An 18,479-nucleotide genomic window follows, 5' to 3' on the forward strand; every position below is an offset into this window, starting at 1 on the left:
AAGACATGCACTCACCAGTTGTAGATAAGATAAGTGATCAAACCGACATTGAGGAAAAACGTCTGTCGTCATTGTTGACGACTTTCTGAGGTTGGGAAACGAGATAAAATTTAAATTACAAAGATGACAGAGGTAGTTTCTAAGGTGTAAAAGAAGGCAACAAATCGGAGATGAATCCTTTCAGGTTTCCTTTCTTCGTCATTTCGTGTTGTTTCCGACGGAGATTTTCAATGTTTTGTATCAAACACAACTTTTTGGAGCAGCGGCATCTGTCGCTAAGGACCATCAATTCCATCTGCGGTGATGAAATCAGATAAGAATAACGAACCAATAAATGGCGCGAGTTATATTTTATTTTAATGTTCTTGATGAGGCTACTTTCTGCAACATAACGATAAAAACCTTGCAGAGTTCGCAACAAGCGTTTTAGTTTGTGTTCATTGTTTCTCTATGGACAGAAATAAAGACAGAAACATATCAAGCAAAGACAATGAAAGCCGATAAGCTTATTTTCTTTTTCGTCTATACTTTCGACAAGATGCGCTTCGTCTGGAGTTTCTTAAAGGACACGCTGCATTCCGATCGAGATAATTTAATCTCCTGTAATCTCTTCGATTGGTCATTGATGTTTTTTTTTTTTCGGTCTGTGTAAAAGTCTAATTATAACCAAGAGAGTATTGTTGTATACTTTCCCCGCAAATGGCTCGTGTTGCGATTGACCTGGGTGGCACAAAACCGGAACAGGGAAGCCACTAGCGTTCGAATTTCGAACTCTTCTTTAGTAATGGAAAATTCTGGAGGCAAAATTTCTTGCATTGCATGTTCAGCTTAAGAGGAACTTCTCTAAATCAAGTTGGGAGAAGTGCGGTAACAGGGATCGTTGAAAATTGTTGTGAATTGGAGGACACCATTAATAATAATTTTCCAGAAAAGAAAGCACGTATAAGCAAGGAAGCACGTATAAGCAAACTGTGACCGAAAGGGCTGTAATGGCGGAGTTGGAAAACACGGAAAGGCGAAGAAATGTAAAAACAGAGGTAGGGTTTCAACCTGTCCCAAAAGGTATGTTATTGCATCATCACTTGTGGTCATTAAAATAAGCTGCATAATTTCGTCCGTTGCTCGAGAATATTTGTTGGTCTGATACAGGACACATCACTTATTAGACAACCACTGATGCTCTTATGTTCACTTACTTACTTACTGACTTATCCTCCTTGTGCCCTAAAGAACACTCAAGGCTATGATTTTCTTAATATCCCTTAATTCAAAGCAATCCATTTTCCCTAACAGGGTGGGTATTTCGTTTCTCATGGCATAAACGTCAAGGTCAAGATTTCAAACTCTAATCGGTTCCCAACAAGACGGCGAAAGAGGATCAAAAACCACACCCAATCGGAATATGAGGACCTCATGATTTATTGCTGCTGGTATTTTTTATCTCTGTGGAAAGGAAAGTGAAGTACATATTAATCGTGACATAATTGTAAACATTTACTTTTAGTAACCTTTTTTAAATAAAGAATGCGCACAATTTTGCCATTGGGGATAACATATACAAAAAAATGTGTAAATATTATTCAGGAATCGCTGAATAACTCAATAGTGTTCAATGGTCTGCACCATGGCGGCCACGGGAATGATAACGACAATGTAACTGAAAAGTAGTTGACAAGTACCCTGTTCAATAAAATTGAACGTAACTGTGTTTAAGCTGTTTTTGACCTCCGTCTTCATAGGGGGTGGAAAAGCTCACAGAGAGTTGATATCTATGCATTGAACCTAGTGTAGGTATCATCTCATTACTGTTCGCCGCGAAACCGAGTCATATTGGAGGAAAAAAAAGAGCAATGCCGTTTCTTGCACGCAATCGACAGTTAAGGAAGTGTACTACCATCAACCAACACAATTCTGAGCTGAGAGTGCATCGCGTTTTCCATGACTAGGCACCACAGCGTAACTGAGTGTTGGACTTATTCGAGTGAAACAACAAAATCGGTGCGCCCTTGGGAAGAAATGACCTAAGAATAGCAATTCGCTACGATGGACAAACTTTTGTGGTAATCGGGTGTTAATCAACAAAGAAAAACACAATGAACTACAGGTAATTTAAAAGTAGCGAAGAGAAGGTTCTCTTGAGGTACAAACTGTTACACACCAAGCTCGTGAAATCTATGACAAATCTTCGTGGACCTAAATAAATTAGGTTTTATTGGTCTTAGTCATGCATGTAACACTTCTCAGTGAAAAGAAGCTTTGACTGTGTAATACTCGAGACGAAAACGTGTAAATGTGATGCTTCAAATGACAGAGGAACGTGAAGCTAGCACTGTTCAAACTCAAAACAGCATTAAAGAGATGATGCAGACGAGTCAATTTCACCCAAGAATTTCAATGGATATACGTTTTATACCTCCGAGAGATACGTTTCGCATCGAAACTTCTTTGATTAGCAATTCCTTTCTTTATCTCTTTCATCTTGATAGGAACTAAGAAATGGTAAAATGCGTGCGGAATGCTTTCCAGCGGAAATTGATGAAAAAAGCAGACCAACGGCTACTAAAGGATAAACAGGTCGCACCACAAAAACACAAGAAATGCGCCGATATTGCCTTTCCTATCATAAATTTAAAACGGCCTTTATAAAGAGAAAGATCTTGAACGGTGGTCTCAAGCTTGGGAATAGAAAGTGTGAGAGAATTCCAGACATGTGAGAACCTCAGACTTTCGCAGATTCTCTACAAGCTAAACATTGGTGAGTTAGTTGGTATTTGTGGACCACAAACTATACTGTAGGTTGATATGAGACAGGCATCTTAAAGATTGCAAAGATTAGCAACGTCTGAGGCATATTTAAATTTACCCCAATCCTTTTTTAATTTCTTCCTTTCAGGAGTGCTTTCCAGAGCCATGCACTGAGTTTGGAGTAAGGCATGAGAATCGTTGACATAAAGAGTCACCGTTTTAATTTCGTAACGTAACTTGACGGAAAGTAAATAGAATAATTCTGATTTATAACAGACTCATGGTCTGATTGATGATGTCTAACAAATAGTCAAATGTAATTCAAAAGTAAATAGCTGTGTTGATTCAGGCTTCCGAATGTACTTTCCGAAATTCCTTGTTTGTTTATATGAGTATGAAAATAAACTGTATTTTATCAGTTTCAGTATGGCTTTCTATTTCAAGTGTACTTAGAATTGCTTAAACTATTGTGTTAAAACATTTACAGCTGAAAACAAGGAAAAAGTATTGTAGTATCAAGCACCTCCTTATTCACATGTTGTTTATAATTAGTGTTCCTAGAACTAATTTAACCACGTGGAGCCTTATTTTCACACCTTGGCTACTGATTATTTCAAAGGGCTAAGCTCGAAAGTGGGATTAGTGCGGCAGTTCCACTCGAGAAGTTGCAGACTTTATTCAGGTAAAGTAAAGACACAGTAAAGATGGAACTTCTCTCTTCTATCGCGTAGGAAGAGCAACTTATTGAGTAAGATCTTTTCTCAAAATGGTCACTTAACATTTTAGATTTGATTTCACTGAGCAGGATATTTACAATCGCAATATTGGAACAACACTCTTAAGGAAGATTATTTTTGACTTATTCAAAACAAATTTTGATCGTGCGAGGGTAGTTTTGTGGTCGAGGAAATAGTGATGAACGGAAGTTCAGGGTTGCTTCTCTGAAACGGCTTAAAAGGAAAAATCCGGACTGAAATGCCCTCCAAGAAAGTCTTAAAAAAGATTTTTACTTTTCTTAAGACGTTAAGTCAAACTACGTTTGCCCTAAATTACATGTATGCAACAAGACAGAATAAAAATATAAAAAAGGTGAGAATGTTTAGCTTGCGTGTTGATTTACATTACATAAAGATTCTCAGCCCCTAAAGGACTTGTCCTGCTCATGTATGTTAATTGATGTTCCCTAGGTTAAGCCCACGCTATCCTTACTTGCTGCTGAAGTCTGCGGTCAGCGATTATTACATTCCAGCCGGAAGTCGTGTCGACATCTTTGAACTCTCTAAACCAATTTTGAGGGTGTTTACCAAAACTGCTGAATAAATGAAATATTCCAGAACAATGACACAACACAATAGAACATTGAGACAGAAATTCATGCTCGCAGCCCCGGGTATTTCCTCTTGGACACGGCCGTATTTCATTGCAAAGGTACCGCAAATCAGGCGCACTCGTTTTATCTGTCAACAGGCCTTCCATATCGTCCACAGGAATACTAAGAGGTTCCTCTTTGAATGACACTCTGCTCTGTTTGCGCATTACCATTGGTTGTCAGTAGTCTCGATTCCAGGGTTTGATAGACGCATCATCAACGGGTCGGCAGGAGTATAAAACAACGTATTTCCCTGTCAGAAGCTCATTTGTATCCATTTGTAGTAATTTATCTCGCGGGTGTTAACTTTACAGCTGCCACCAGAGACCATCGGATCGGTGTTAATCGTACAAGTATTCTTAAACCAGCCTTTAAGAAGACCTGTAATCATAGCAACTGCGCAAGGAAAACCACGGATATTTTTAGAATAAGGTAAGTTACGCATACTTCATTTCGTGGTCACACGCGTGGTTGAGTTTGGATGTGCGACTTTGTAACATGTGTGGTGCAAATCTGATCAAAATTAGCGCGAATAAAACCATTTGTTTGCTACTTTTAGGTTGACTGATATTCCAACGACAACATGCAAATAAGGTTAATCTTCGTGTTTTTACTATTGCTGGAATTAACCAATAGTGTCTCATGTGCGAAAAAGCCCTCAGGAACAAGAAGAAATCGCAACCCATTAAGCTTGGTAAGACACTTGTTTTAGTTATTTTTTTAACTTCAGCCTGCTGCGAGTCTCTCTTTAAGTTTCGTGTCATACGTAACAAACAACAGTAACACCGACTAATCAACATGAACAAAACTTTAAAATTGGAAGAAATAAACTAAACATGAATTCTAAAAAAACAGTGATAACCACGAGGAAACCATCTTGACCCCCTGTTACCACAAATAAATTTCGTATTTAACGTGTCCCAGTGATATAAGCCATATTTTCTTAATTCACAACATTCAGTATTTCTCAGATGTACATGAAAAATTGTTCTCCTGGAAAAACGTACAAGTTGCGGTCGGAAATAAAACAGTTAACAAACAAACAGTTCATTCATTAGAGGAGCTTTTAATATTATGGTGAAAGAAAGACTGTTTTTCATCAATGTAAGTTGATGAAGTACTATTCTTTGCCTGAAGAACACAACTTAAGTTAACAAGACAAATTGTTTCTGCGGTGACGTTTCCTCACGCAGATAAAGTTCTTGCTATTCTCCCATATACGAAATCATAAACAAGGGCAAAATATTTGGAGTAGGACAGAAACGTGCTCATCAAAGCAATCATCGTACGCATCGGCATTTCACAACAACCATGTGTCGATCGATAGTTGGGCTCCTCCCCACCAATTACAAATGTAATCACCGACCTAACAGAAGTCCTAATGATAATTTGTTGGGCGGGGTTTGAACAAAAACAGATGTTGTTTTATCAAAACAAGTAACAATTTCAGGTCCACAAGGCTTTAATATGTTTTTAACAAATTCTGCGGCTTCTTTTAGCAACATTATTGACTATGAACGAAAGCTGGGCGCGAGTTGTGGCGCAAAAAAATGCCATCCATAAAATAGCTCACAGATGTGCACCAAAGGGCACGTAGCAGATTTCAACACCAAAGGAATCCCGACGTTTCACCATTAAATCCAAATCACTTACTTTTTTTGTGACCGTCCCGTATCAATGCCCAAATCCACCTGAGAAATCGATGGTATCAATGCGACCTTCACCTTAAAGGGAAATACCAATATTAAATTTCTTCATTTTCCGACCTCCCGTGCCTTACCCAATTACCCATAAATTTAGCGCCTCGTTGCATTTGAGACCAGTCTATTTTGCACCGCCTTTGTGAAGAGCTCTCTGCGGGAAGATGTTGAATCTTAAATATCCTAGTGTTGTTCGCTATGTGGTCATTGTTACAGTGACTTTTCTGTTTAGTCTCCAATTCGAGATCGCTTCACCAACTGTGACTTCGACAAGACCCTCGGTGGTACAAACCTCACCGAATAATGGTGGGAATACCAAAAAGGTATCTGACAGCCTCGAGAATTCAAACGTAAGATATTTTCTAACTATATTGTATTCTTAAAGGGTTATTTTGAGGAAGTTCTTTGCGTGGCTTAGCAGACGCCCTCTCACTGTTCGCCATCTTTTACCAAGCGTCTTCGGTTGGAAAAAAATAATCGACCATTCGTCTTTTCAAAGGTTTCTCTGTGGAGTGTCCTCGGACAGCGCTTGAAAGATAAAACATAGACGCGACAAGAGTGGGTGAAAGAACGAAGTACACACGCTCTTTAACTTTTGTCTACTAGCTCTCCGTGACTGATAGGAAAGTGCAGTGACTTTGTGCTTTCATTGTTTGAATCAATTTTCAAGATTAAGAGAAAATCGAGTCGGTTGCCAACATGAAGTCATTCATTTTACCAGAGGTTGCCGGCCTCGAATGATTTCGGTCCGTCGCTTCGCGAACGCTCTGCTGATTGCCTTTTGTGACCATGCATTTTTTTAAACAGTTTGTCTACAAGTTTTCATAAATCTATTTCTTCCAATCTTTCTAAAGCTTGCAAACGAAAACTCTTCAGTTTCTGCGAAGAATCATCGACTTGGGTATGTGTAGGGGATCTTGGGGAAGTGTTAAATACTCCAGAAATTAATAAGCTCTTCCGCTGGTTTGGTTACCAAAAACGTAAGCAAGTCACAAAGTTCAATCCCTTGAAGATGCTCTCCATGAGAGGAAAAAAAAAAAAAAGAAAATCGTATTTTCCGATTAGGCCATGCACGCGAGTTGTTAAAACATGCAATTGACTTGTAAGGTCGTTGATTGATAACGCAGGACCAAGTGGCTCGTTTACTCAAGCTGTTGACACTTAAAGATTTCACATCTTAGAAGGTTATCACTTGTAGCGGGTTGTCAATTAACTGTAATTATATTCAAGGCTGATAATCAAACATAATTTAGAGGATATAACCTTGCCGGGTGGGTTAATACCCGTCTGAAAATTTAATTGATAGAATTAATGCAATTACTTCATCTAATTAGTAGTTACATATTACAACCATGAGGGTTAGAGTGCAATTATATTTTCTGACAACTGAAGTTCTGTAGAATAACATTTTTGAGGGTGTTTCTGGCATAAATTCCAAGAGTAGTTTCTTAATCAGCCGAAAGAACAGGAAAAGAAAGAATGCTTCCTCTAGCCTTTCAAATGCCAAAATATGGCAGAAAGAATCATAAAATTGATTTTTCTTCCTTTTTCCACTGCCTTTATAAGTTACACTGACGTCCGCCACATACAGCGTTCCTTGAAACAAGCTAACTGATGTAAGAGAATGTTGCTTGATAACTATAATGACTCGTAATTAATTGTTTGTTAGTATGCTTGTAGTTATGAGAGTCTTAAAATAATGGCTATTCATTGTAGCTAGAGCGGTCAATCGGACTGTGACAATTATTCAGATTTGTCACCGGGAAAACCTTCAGAAAGACCTTGAAGCAGACTTTAATATTCCCGTTTAATAGAACGATTACCCGAAATTCAATGGCACACTTTGTTTTCATAACATGGAAATAGGTTTCGTGCGTGTTTCATTACAGCAACGTTCATGTACTCAAGTTGCAACAAATTTGTGGAGGCAACCATGGTTGTTTGGGCCTCTTGGTCACCAAATGTAAATTGTGGATTTTAAATCAGCACGGATGACTCGTACTTGAAATAACTATAATATCAAGGATACAGGTAACACGATAAATCAACGTCTAAGCTTTCAAAATATTATAGGCACAACAATTCATTGAATGAAATCTTCAGTTTTCACTCCCTCAAAAGAAAATGGTCCACATCTTTCAACTACTCAACTCTGGTTTCCCTTACTGATGCGATATTGTGATTATAATTATATTATATAAAATAAATCCCTGCTCCTAGCCTAACCTTAATATCCTATTTAGAACAAAATATTTCAATCTCTACATTTTTTGCAAGACCTCTGGTCCTATTATAAATATAGGGTTAAAATGTAAGTAGCAGACATTTCTAATGTAATTTGTCAGTCACTTTGACCTGCATGAATCAGGTCTCGTCCATCAGCATATTAAGATACGAACAAAAGAACCAATGGTTGACCCTAACGAACGAGCAAAGGAAAGACTGAACTGCGAATTTAAATCAAATGGATGGATGAATGACTGAATAAAAATGTCAAAGATTAACAGAGTAAATGAACGAATGAATGAATAGGTAGATGGATGAAGAGCACATAAGAGAATGAGCGAACAAACGAGTGATTTAGTGAACACACATCCGTGCGCACTTTTAATTGATGAGCCCATAAAACTAGTGGACCTCTTAGTAGAAAATCGCAGAGAAAAACATTGAGAAAGCACAGCGATCGCCCTGCAATCATTTACAACATTTTCCAGTAAAAAAAGTTAATGGTCCTGAATGTTTCAAAAACCATAATCTTTCAGATGAGTGCAATATCTGCATAGTAGTAAATACATTACCATAACTTAAATCATTGTACCATTTTTCTCAGTGCTCCTCATTCTTGAGTCTAATGAGTCTTAAAAAAAACATTCACACGTTAATACAAGAACGAAGAACGACTATCTATAAATGGAAAAGCATATTCCACACAAACCGAAAAGTGCTAAGGTTGTCTAACAGCTAATACCTGAAATCAGTATTTCTTGATAAAATTTGGAGGGAAGCGACTACAAGATGATTTAAAATGTGTAAAAAGTTGCTTTGGTTGTCTTTTGCAACACATGTGGCTAAAATAGTGCGAGTTTTCGAGGTGACGGTCAATCAAAAGCCCATACAACTAACCTTAGACATACTTTTTTTAAGGGGAAAAATCTTAGCAGAGAAACAGACAAACACAACCAAAAAAGACCTGACCAAAAAAGATGTAACCGTCTTTTTGAGATCGGATCCTTATGTGTTCTGCAAGCTATTGATAATAACTAGTAGAGCCACTCTTTTCTTCAAAGTTGCAGACAGCATCTGATAATGGTTCGGATCCTGTCAATCCGGCACAGAGTTGGAACTACTTCCGAAAACGTGGTAAGGGAAACAAGGGAAAGAAAGACAAAAATGCCAAGGACAACACCAAAGTAAGGAAACTCTGTTATCATCTCACAATCGGTATGATTTATTTCAACTGTCATATCTGATACTTTAAAACAGGTTTCGTTTGTATTTAGAAGCCATGGCGTTAGAGGTTGCAAGGCAATTAGTTCCTGAGGTCTCTAAGTCACATTTCCCAGCAACACATCGATTACTTACTATTTCAAATATCTTCGCTTTGTTTTTTTTTCCTTTTTTTGTTACCTGTCAGATTATTTGTGACCCAGGTCCCCCTGGACCTCCTGGCCCACCAGGTCCAATTGGGCCGCCAGGAGCTCAAGTGACAGAGGCTACGATGTTGGCGGAGTTTAGGAACATGGTGCAAGGTAAGAAGAGTATTAATCACTCAACTTTAGTTAAATCAAACTTTCTTCTTATTTCTTCTTATTAAAATTAAAGGAATTTCCCTTGAACTATTATCTAAGTCATTTAATATCAATTATATTAAACACCCCTTTTGGCATGCGTAGCTGATGCGATTAATCGCGCTACAATGAGGCCTATTAGGGCTTTGAGGTCAAATTCTTCAAAGGATGCTGCGACAGTTACCAATTATGAAAAAGTTCAAAGGATCAGCTTGGATCAGCATGAGTCGGCCCTGTAGGCAATCCGAAGAGAGCGAAAGAAGTTGTAGCGTTTTAGGTTTTTCCACACATTCAGTCCTTTCTTTAGGATATACTGTCTAAGTCACAAAGAAGAACTTCCAAACACATGTAATTAACACGTCTAACGAAGCTCCATTTCAAACATTAGACTATCGCCGTAGAGCCTCAAATATCAATATTTAGCATGTGTAATGTGTCTTTTTTTGACATTTTTTGTTATAAAGAAAGTGCAAATCGACGATCAAGGCGAATTGCAGACCAGGTATTTATAAGTTTCCTACTGGCCGAGAGCATCAATGAAAATTTCTCTTATTCAACGATCACCATAGAACTGCACGTGGATACACCCTAACGACCGCAAGTTTAGAGAGTATTTGATAGTAAAGAAGGATGCCATACACTTGCCATGAGTGTTACTCGTGAAAGTAGAAACTCGCCTATTAGCAGCTGTGTGGTTACGCACAACTGATAGCTGAACCATTTTTTTTGTGCGAGAAAAATCAGACGAAAGGACGATTAGTTACCTTGAGGGAAAAGGCCCATCAATCTGTTACTGACAATCAATGATTAAAAAAGAACCAAGCAAAGCTAACATAACTAATACACGCTTCTTCCAACAGAATATCAGTCTGATGGCTGCAGGTATTCCAGATCTGTTGTCTGCTCACCATGTTCTCCTCAGATACGCCATTAACATTCCAAAGAGGGCGCATCAGGAGGTGCAAAACTACAAACAGCCGGTAAGTTTTGTATGTCATACAAGGGTTCTACAATAACTTTTTGAGACTGTTTTTCTTTTGAATGGCGTTAATTTGAATAGTCACACACTTAAGTGACTGTGGTAACGTAGGTGATTTAGCGAAATGAATCCAAAACGCAGTGAACACATCAAACATTCTAATTGATTAAAGTGGTTGCTTTGAAATTAAACCTTGTTAAAATAAAAATTGAATACCTTATGTTGGAAGTGCATATCAGCTCTCATTTCAGTGGTACCTCACCAGCATTCATCTAACAACTCGAATTTTGACTGCTGCTGTACCTTGGAAAAAATGCAGATTGTCTTGTAAAGAATTACTTCTCACCTACTTTGAATTAACGTGGATCACAATGATTATGCTATTTTGTACACTGATTTTTCTTCGAATATAAATTATTGACCCATTATGAGTCACCTTGACTGACAGGTTAGTTGCCTAGAAATAAAAATCTGCCTAGGGATGCTTGCTAAAGGTAGACAATAAGGTACAAAAAAAAATTTAAATTTCTAATTGAAAAAAAAAACAACAACAACATGTCCGCCTGTTTTTCACTTTTACGAGAGGTGATTTAAATCTGTGAATCAAATGTGATTGGGATTCTTTTCTCCAGGGTGATCAGGCCGGTACGTTTGTGCGTGGAAGTGATGTCAACTTGCGTTCTGGTCAATACTTCATAAGGTACACAGGTGTATACCACCTTACAGCCACACTCCTAATCTCACGCGACAGGGATACAAATCTGCGCCCAAGAGACTACATAAAAATCAGCATCTGTATCAACTCACTGTGCGAATTGAACACGTAAGTAGATGCATATGGCATACGCTCTTATCTAGGTTAATTCTCATCTTTTTATTGATTTTGGTGGTAATTGTATGTTTGCCTTAAAAGAAAATCACTGGGGCGTCTTTTTTTAATCCTTTGGCTGCCAAAAACTTGAACTGTTTGGCAATAAAGACCGCAAACTCAGCAGGCACATAGGCAGAGGACGAGAGCCCCGTCCCTAACCTTATAACTCAGACCCGCTCGCCAATGCATCTGCTGTTAAGGCTGACGCATATCAAGGAAAAACGTGTCCCCTGAAAACATCACAGTCTTAAAAAGGAAACTAATCGCATCCTCAACATGGCTAAGTAATTTCAATTCCAATTCCAGAGCTTTGACAACGATAGCAGGAATGGAGAGCAACAGCCTGAAGTTTTCAGTCACAGTTAGTGGAATGCTAATGCTCAAGGTAATAATTTACTCAACTTTTGAAGGAGTTAGGGGTTCCTTATAGCCCGTTGCCAGTACGATGTTAGTATCATGACCCTGTACAGATGCAATACATTAAAAAAAGCAAAGGTGGCCCCTTAGGAATCTATGAATTTAGTAGGCTAAATACCTAAGGTGACGCTCCCCTTACACCACATACTTTAAGCAAATTGCTTTCCGACTGCATTTCAACATGTTTCTGCCGGGAGCGGTATATGGGCCCTCCGCTCACGCTGCTTCCCGTGTGACACATGTGAAAGTTAAAGTACATGTATTCCTTCTTCCTAATTTTACGTCAATAAGTAAGTCAAGGTCGCCATATTTAAATTCTCCTTACATTGGTTAAATCATAAGTTAAGAGGAGATGACAGTAGAGAACATTATTAGATAGCGGACATTACATAGTGTCCACAAAGGTTAACAGTGCGACGTCTTCACTCATTAACGAATAAAATATTTGTGGTTATTTTGATCACCAGGCCGGGAGTTACGTGTCAGTTTTCGTCGAGAACAACACTAACAAGCCTCTTGTTATTTTGGAGCAGTCCTCTTTTTCCGGCCTCATGATTGGCCGATAGGATGACGTCAAAGGAAGGCGTTACAATGGTTAGGATAAACAAAATTAAACCTGACTTAATTTACGCTCTCCATAAGTTTCAAATATTGTATACAATACAGTACATCAATTACAGAGTAACTGCATAGTTCTGGCTAGGATCCGCACCTTTTCCTTCATATAGACTGTGAACAAAGTGTAGAGCAATAATCTGGGGTAATTTTCTAACATTTCAGTGCTCATATAACGTTGTAGATATATAAAGTTTAACCAGAGAATAAGTACGTAGACATAGTGGCAAGAAATTATATTTCTGGTTTAAAACATTCCATGTCTTTGGCTGTGGCTTTCTTATAGGGGATGAGATATTGTTTGTTTGTGGTTGCATACCTACGCCACAAATAGTTTAGGGCTTAAAGTATACCTTTGTGAAATTGATACCTTGAAAATTACCCTCTCTTGAAACGAATTTCACAAAATTACCATCGGCTAATTGTAACTCCCTGGAATCCGGAACTGTATTCCGTCTAATTTAGCAGCCCTAGAAAATGGGGCTTAACTATAGTGTGAAATTTGTTTACTTTCTAAGCTTCCATGGGTTTTACATGGGGGGTCTTTAAGCCAAATTCTAGAGTAAATATTTCAATCCACTTTTCTTTAATTTAGTTTCCAGTAATAGTACATAGTGTTTGTAAACTAGCACCTCCTAGTACCGTACGTGATTAAATCGGCCTATCCGGCTCTATAAATGAGTTAATTAACAACATTTCCGCTGAAAATGTCCTTAGGCGCGTTTCTCGAAAATCCCGGTAACTTAACTTGTCCGAAGCCATATCTACATAAATTTAAAGATAAGGAAGCAGGTTCTGCAAACCTTAACCAGTCCATTTTGTTTCTTTAGCAAATAGTATTATTGTATACTTTTCAAGACTTTTGAAACACCCATCTTAAATGTAAACAGAACAGTTTGACGGGCCCGTTAAGTTGCTGGGACCTTCGTGAAGTTAATTTCCTTTACTGATACCATATTTACTTTGATAGGCACCAGTACTATGCATTACCACAAGTTAGAATATTGTAAATGATCAATATGAATTGTTTATAGCTTGCCAGTGGAAAAAAGTCTGACAAAGAAATATTGAAATTTGGTAAAATCGACTAATGTAAAATTTTTTTAGTCATAAAATGATGGAGTACAGATTTGCATAAATTTCTAATGCAGTAGACCTATAAACAGTAAACAATTGTACGTTTTAAATGATAAAAATAATTACAATTTCCACTGTTGTCATAATTTCAATAAAGACAGTTATTATTGGTAATAATTACTTGTGTTGAGAATTATTAAGTTGTTTTACAATGGTTGTCGAAAGAAATAAAATGGACCATTGGGAATTAGCGCTCTATAAATACTGTATAATACTGTATACTGTATAAATAGCTTGGTTTCCACTTTGCGCACTTTAAGAAAACGAACTTTAAACGTTTGTGCCGTTTCAAAAATATCATCAAATTATAAACGATTGTTTTTGAGTCAAAGGTGTCGAAACGCTTCGTTCGGAAGGGCAGAAGAAATAGTTACAAGATGAGACAGATGTTGTATCCATGGTGGATGGCTTGGTCGTTTAATCACGAGAGAGATGTTCAGTCGATTTATCGCTCGTGTCAGACGTCGAACGATCGGTGTTTGTGACCAGACAGAACCATTTTTAATGGCACTAACTGACCTACAGGAATTCTTTTTCAATACCCCCTTCCAAGGTTCACGTTTGAGCCGACACTCCGCTATATTTGGCACAGTTCCTTTTCGGGAGTTTTTAACAATGTTAGCAAACCAATATAGTGGAACAAAAATAGTCCCAGTAGACTCACTTGGTGCACCGCGTGAGTCCACAAATTTTGACTGCTATGAAGACGAATATAATAGCTATTCGCCTCAGGCTCAGTGAATATTGTGAAATTTTCCCCTCGACCTCGTCTCGGATTATTCGACAATATTCACTCCGCCTTCAGCAAATATTAATTGCAGCGATTTTTTGTCCCCCAAACATAATTAGCATGAGCTTCTGATATCTCTTAAACCTTTCTCAGCATTGCACCTGTTTTTCCTAATAGCCATAATTATCCGCAAAAACGAAAGCAAACTGCCTGAATTTGCTTGCTACCAAAACATTATTGCAATCGAGGCTTCAAAGGGTGTTTTACCTAAACTGATGGGGTGCTGTCGATACAGTAAATGAAATATTTCGCGATAGGTCGAAACAATTCAAGCAATTCAACCCAATGCGCGGCCTTTATTTTGATCTGTGGCTTCTTCATCCAATGCTTCGAGCTTGTCTACTGTCTCTAAACAAAGACTTAAAAAGCAATGACGCGAAGGATAGGTTAGCAGCTGGACTTAGGGAAAGGCTAAACAATTCACTGATATTTTTGATGAAAGAGGTGATAAAACATTTTGCTCGTCTTCGTCTGAACTTGTTCAACTCGTGGATACCTATCAAGAGGTGAAATACGAAATCAGAACAAGTGTGATATGGAATGCATTTCTTTTGCAATTTGTGATGTTGAAGCATAATAGTCCAGGCGAGTTTGACACAGTATTCCCAGAAACAGTTATGGAACTAAACGACATCCTTGTCAGAAAATAGGAGCAAATCTTCAAATTCATCAGCGGTGGACAGATAACTGAATGAGATTATGTCCTTCGTATCAGGGTTAGAAACAATTAAATCGGGTTGTGACACCTCATGGGACCTTCCAAATATCACGAAGAAGAGTGAATGCATGTTCTGGGAAGCGATTGTACAGGTAGACGTTTATCTGCGATCTCTAAGGCCTCCTGCGGCATGAAACGTTCAAAGATTACTTAACACCAACATAGATTATCCAACTTTCCTGAGACTCGCTGAAATGGACAGAATCCTCGAGATTGTCCAAAATCAAAAGACAGCTATGAATAAACTTGTTGAATGGTTGAATACTGAGTTGACCAAGAAAATAAATGAGAGATTCAAGGGTCTTCAAACCTATTTTCAAATGGTGGAGACCTTCGAAAAGGTGAAAGCCAAGGCTGATGTCAACTTTATCAATCAACGTGTTGGCAAGTACAAAAGTGAAATTGGTTCCTTAAGTAAACAGCTCGGCGATAAATTCAACGAAATCTTGAATTTAGCCATAGCAGCAGTTGCCCGCGAGATTGCTGAAGACACAACTCAGGTGTGACTGGCAGCAGCCGTCGTGATCAAGGAACCCCCCTAGAAAAGCTTTTTGGAGGCTCAAGTGTGGGAGACTTTATGGACAGATCAGCGAAGTTGGAGAGAAGTTTAACTGAATCGGGTAAAGTAGCCCTGCTGGATAACACAATAAGCATTTCCAGCAGGTTTCAAAACAACATTGGTGTGCTTGAGCAAATAAGAGTCTTTATTACAGATGCTGGAAATGAAAAGCAGAGTGCTGATTTTAAACCCCAAAAACAAAAATTTCTAGGATACTACGCAGCGTAAGATCCAAAATTAGGGAAGCCGGAGTTAACTGGCATAACCAGAACCAGGGAAAATATGATTGATGACGCTTGTGAAGTGATTTTTAGCAAGGAAACTATTCTTGCCCTAAGTATTTTTGCGTATGTAAAAAGCTCCGGTTTGGGTTCAAAAACAACGGTTCTTGCACAGGAAATGATCGCGACCTGTGAAGAATTGTGCGACTTTTTATTCGAGCTTCTAGAGGCCATGGCAACTTATATGAGATCTGTGACGTCTCTAAACGCCGCAGCGAGTATTACGGTTGGCTATGAGGAAGGTTCTAGTGAGGATTATTAAGGCGAAAGTGTTGTACAGAGCCTTGAAGTTCCAACAATGGTCTCTTTTATTTCCTACAAAACCAATCTCTGGCAGATAATTGAATCGTACTGTGACTTACTAGAATACAAAGGAGGTGGATTTCGCCCTAGTATGTGCCAAAGTATAAACACTGACATTGCAAATCTGGTTTCCCACGTATATCTCAAAATCACAGAGATGTAAAGGCTTATTAGAACGTTTCAATCACAATTTTATCGGCAACCAACAGCCTGGACTAATCATTATGCGGGAAAACGTCACACCTTCAAGATACCAAACAGGAGGTGGTTGGTCGATAACCATTTGATAAACGAACGGGATGAAGGATCTGTTATTTTCGTGAAGAAATTCGAGGTGTTTGTACCAACACAAAATGTAACAGAACGCATGGTGTGGGTTGAGGTGCGAATTTACATCACCTAATGAAAAAAATTACTTCACAGTTCCAGGAAAAAGTTTTGTCGTTGAGTACATGGAGGAAACTGATTCCTGCAGAAAAGAAAGCGAAGCTTTGACAAACCCTTATGGCTCCAATTTACCCAAGCTGCGTGCACTGAATTGTGACGAAAACGACTGTCAGGAGCTTTTGCAAAAGACGGCTTTGTTCGCATCAGTTTATTTGCAATGGCATGTCAATCCAGTTCCTGATCCAGCAACGGTCGTGAATCTAAAAGTTGGAGTTAAGCTTTGCATCTTATATTCATCAAGGATTTCCATGAAGATTAAGAAGTTAAGAGACAGAGCAAGAAAGAACTCACGGCGTGGAAAGAAGGCCCACTGATGTCGCGCTCTACAGATACAGGTGCATGGACCATGTGTCCTGAAGGTTTAAAATCGATGCTTGATGGCTACTACCGAGGAAAGATTTACCAAAAAATTAATCAACTAACTTGATACTATACTGCACGGGAAAAAAACTGAAACACTTTCATGATGACATGATAATGGTGTTGCGAGCATGGTAAAATGAAGATGGAGACGATGTCACTAAAAACGGAACATACACTGAACTTCTGCAATTACAATGATAATGAACAAAATGAAGATTAAAAATGAAACCGGATAAAAATTTCACATGTCTGATTACGTAGCACCAAGAGAAAATAATGGGACCTTTATTTTCACTTCTAGCCACTCAGTGGTTCGTTCACGGCTCCCATTTCCCCCTCCACTATCCACGATGGGTATTCTTTCAGGCGATGAAAAAAATTTGCACACACCGAAGTGAACAGCTTAACAATAGAAATCATAGGTTAAAGCAAAAAAAAAAAAATGTTACAGATGTCATATAGTGTGCTCTCTTGATATTTTGATTAAGACTTGTAATTCCATTGGTGCTCTTTCAAACTTTAATTTAACCGAGAGAAAAGAAAAAAAAACTTGCACAAGGAAATCTGACGGAAAGATACATTATCGATTCAATTTATAAACCAAATTATCTTGTAATATTTCCACCCCCGAAAAAAAAAAATATTTCCTCAAGGTTTTACCATAGCTGTTTTCACTCCGGAAAATCGTTTCGTGTCACACATTAAAAACTGAAAAACGCTGGCCCGCTTTGTTTTCTGGATAATGAATCAGAATTGTTAAAATATATTCCGTAAAGTTACTTCTGCAATCAGGATTAATAACTGAAAAGGTTTCAGCTCTAAACAGAAGCAGATGCATATTTGCCGTGTGCTTCTCCTCAAAATCAATGCAAGAGTAAATGTAATGAGCCTCTGATTAATGACACAAACCCAGCTTAAGATTTTTAGGTAAGATAGTTAGCCAATATTTCTCTGTGAAATCGTTTGTCTCATAAATCTAGAGTTATGAGACTAAAACGAGGTCGACAAGATTTCCCGCGTATAACCTTATACTTCATTATATATACAGTACCTAGATAGTAAGAAAACAATGGAAAAAATACAACATTTGTTTAAAGTAGAGTTGAAGTTATTCGGAAAATCTTTCCTAGAAGGTCCTTTGACTTTGGCACAAAAGAATATAATTTTTCTGCAAGAGCTGCTGCATTCTGTTGCTAACGGAGTGTGAACATTGTTCTTAAGTAACCCACACAAGATTCATTCAGAAGCTCTTTGTAAGCAGCTGTTCTCTTTACCAGTTAAAACTTCCAAACTTCAAAAATGTGAAAATTCGAGCAACGAGATGCTTGTCTTGCTTAGAAAGTTTTTTAAATAAGATCCATACAGTTATAGGTCTACATACCTTGTACCTTGCAATA

General features: G+C 38.2%; 1 protein-coding gene, 1 long non-coding RNA gene and 1 pseudogene across 5 annotated transcripts; all 3 read left to right on the forward strand.

Moving 5' to 3' along the window:
• Positions 1 to 679: 679 nt before the first annotated feature.
• On the forward strand, positions 680 to 3,841 carry LOC113668132 (uncharacterized). Of its 2 annotated transcripts, none has more exons than XR_016189007.1 (4): positions 680 to 1,037; positions 1,294 to 2,104; positions 2,487 to 2,755; positions 2,894 to 3,841. It is a non-coding gene; the product is annotated as an uncharacterized LOC113668132 (long non-coding RNA). The 2 variants fall into 2 exon arrangements; XR_016189008.1 differs by having other exon boundaries at positions 707 to 1,062.
• A 306-nt stretch (positions 3,842 to 4,147) lies between these two features.
• LOC113668151 (adipolin) lies at positions 4,148 to 13,738 on the forward strand. 3 transcript variants are annotated; one of them, XM_027184028.2, is made up of 9 exons: positions 4,148 to 4,546; positions 4,674 to 4,808; positions 9,102 to 9,224; positions 9,449 to 9,563; positions 10,067 to 10,104; positions 10,463 to 10,582; positions 11,214 to 11,404; positions 11,759 to 11,837; positions 12,337 to 13,738. In XM_027184028.2, exons 2-9 carry the CDS (start codon positions 4,698 to 4,700, stop codon positions 12,433 to 12,435), a joined length of 876 nt encoding a protein of 291 aa, XP_027039829.2. In that variant the 5' UTR covers positions 4,148 to 4,546; positions 4,674 to 4,697; the 3' UTR covers positions 12,436 to 13,738. The 3 variants fall into 3 exon arrangements, with proteins under 3 accessions (XP_027039829.2, XP_027039828.2, XP_089070178.1); XM_027184027.2 differs by lacking the exons at positions 4,148 to 4,546; positions 4,674 to 4,808 and adding an exon at positions 5,929 to 6,164; XM_089214052.1 differs by lacking the exons at positions 4,148 to 4,546; positions 4,674 to 4,808 and adding an exon at positions 5,929 to 6,137.
• A 958-nt stretch (positions 13,739 to 14,696) lies between these two features.
• On the forward strand, positions 14,697 to 17,276 carry LOC113668138 (uncharacterized; annotated as a pseudogene).
• Positions 17,277 to 18,479: the final 1,203 nt, after the last annotated feature.

The sequence above is a fragment of the Pocillopora damicornis genome, chromosome 8, assembly GCF_964200805.1.
Source record: "Pocillopora damicornis chromosome 8, jaPocDami1.2, whole genome shotgun sequence".
In the NCBI taxonomy this organism is placed as follows: Eukaryota; Metazoa; Cnidaria; class Anthozoa; order Scleractinia; family Pocilloporidae; genus Pocillopora; species Pocillopora damicornis.

What these genes read in the sequence shown, in the direction of transcription:
- LOC113668151 (XM_027184027.2), top strand. Translation starts at nt 5,979, where the DNA reads ATGTTGAATCTTAAATATCCTAGTGTTGTTCGCTATGTGGTCATTGTT. An exon ending in ATGCCAAGGACAACACCAAA is followed by an intron (nt 9,225 to 9,448) that starts GTAAGGAAACTC and finishes GTTACCTGTCAG; the next exon opens with ATTATTTGTGACCCAGGTCC. An exon ending in CAAGGCGAATTGCAGACCAG is followed by an intron (nt 10,105 to 10,462) that starts GTATTTATAAGT and finishes TTCTTCCAACAG; the next exon opens with AATATCAGTCTGATGGCTGC.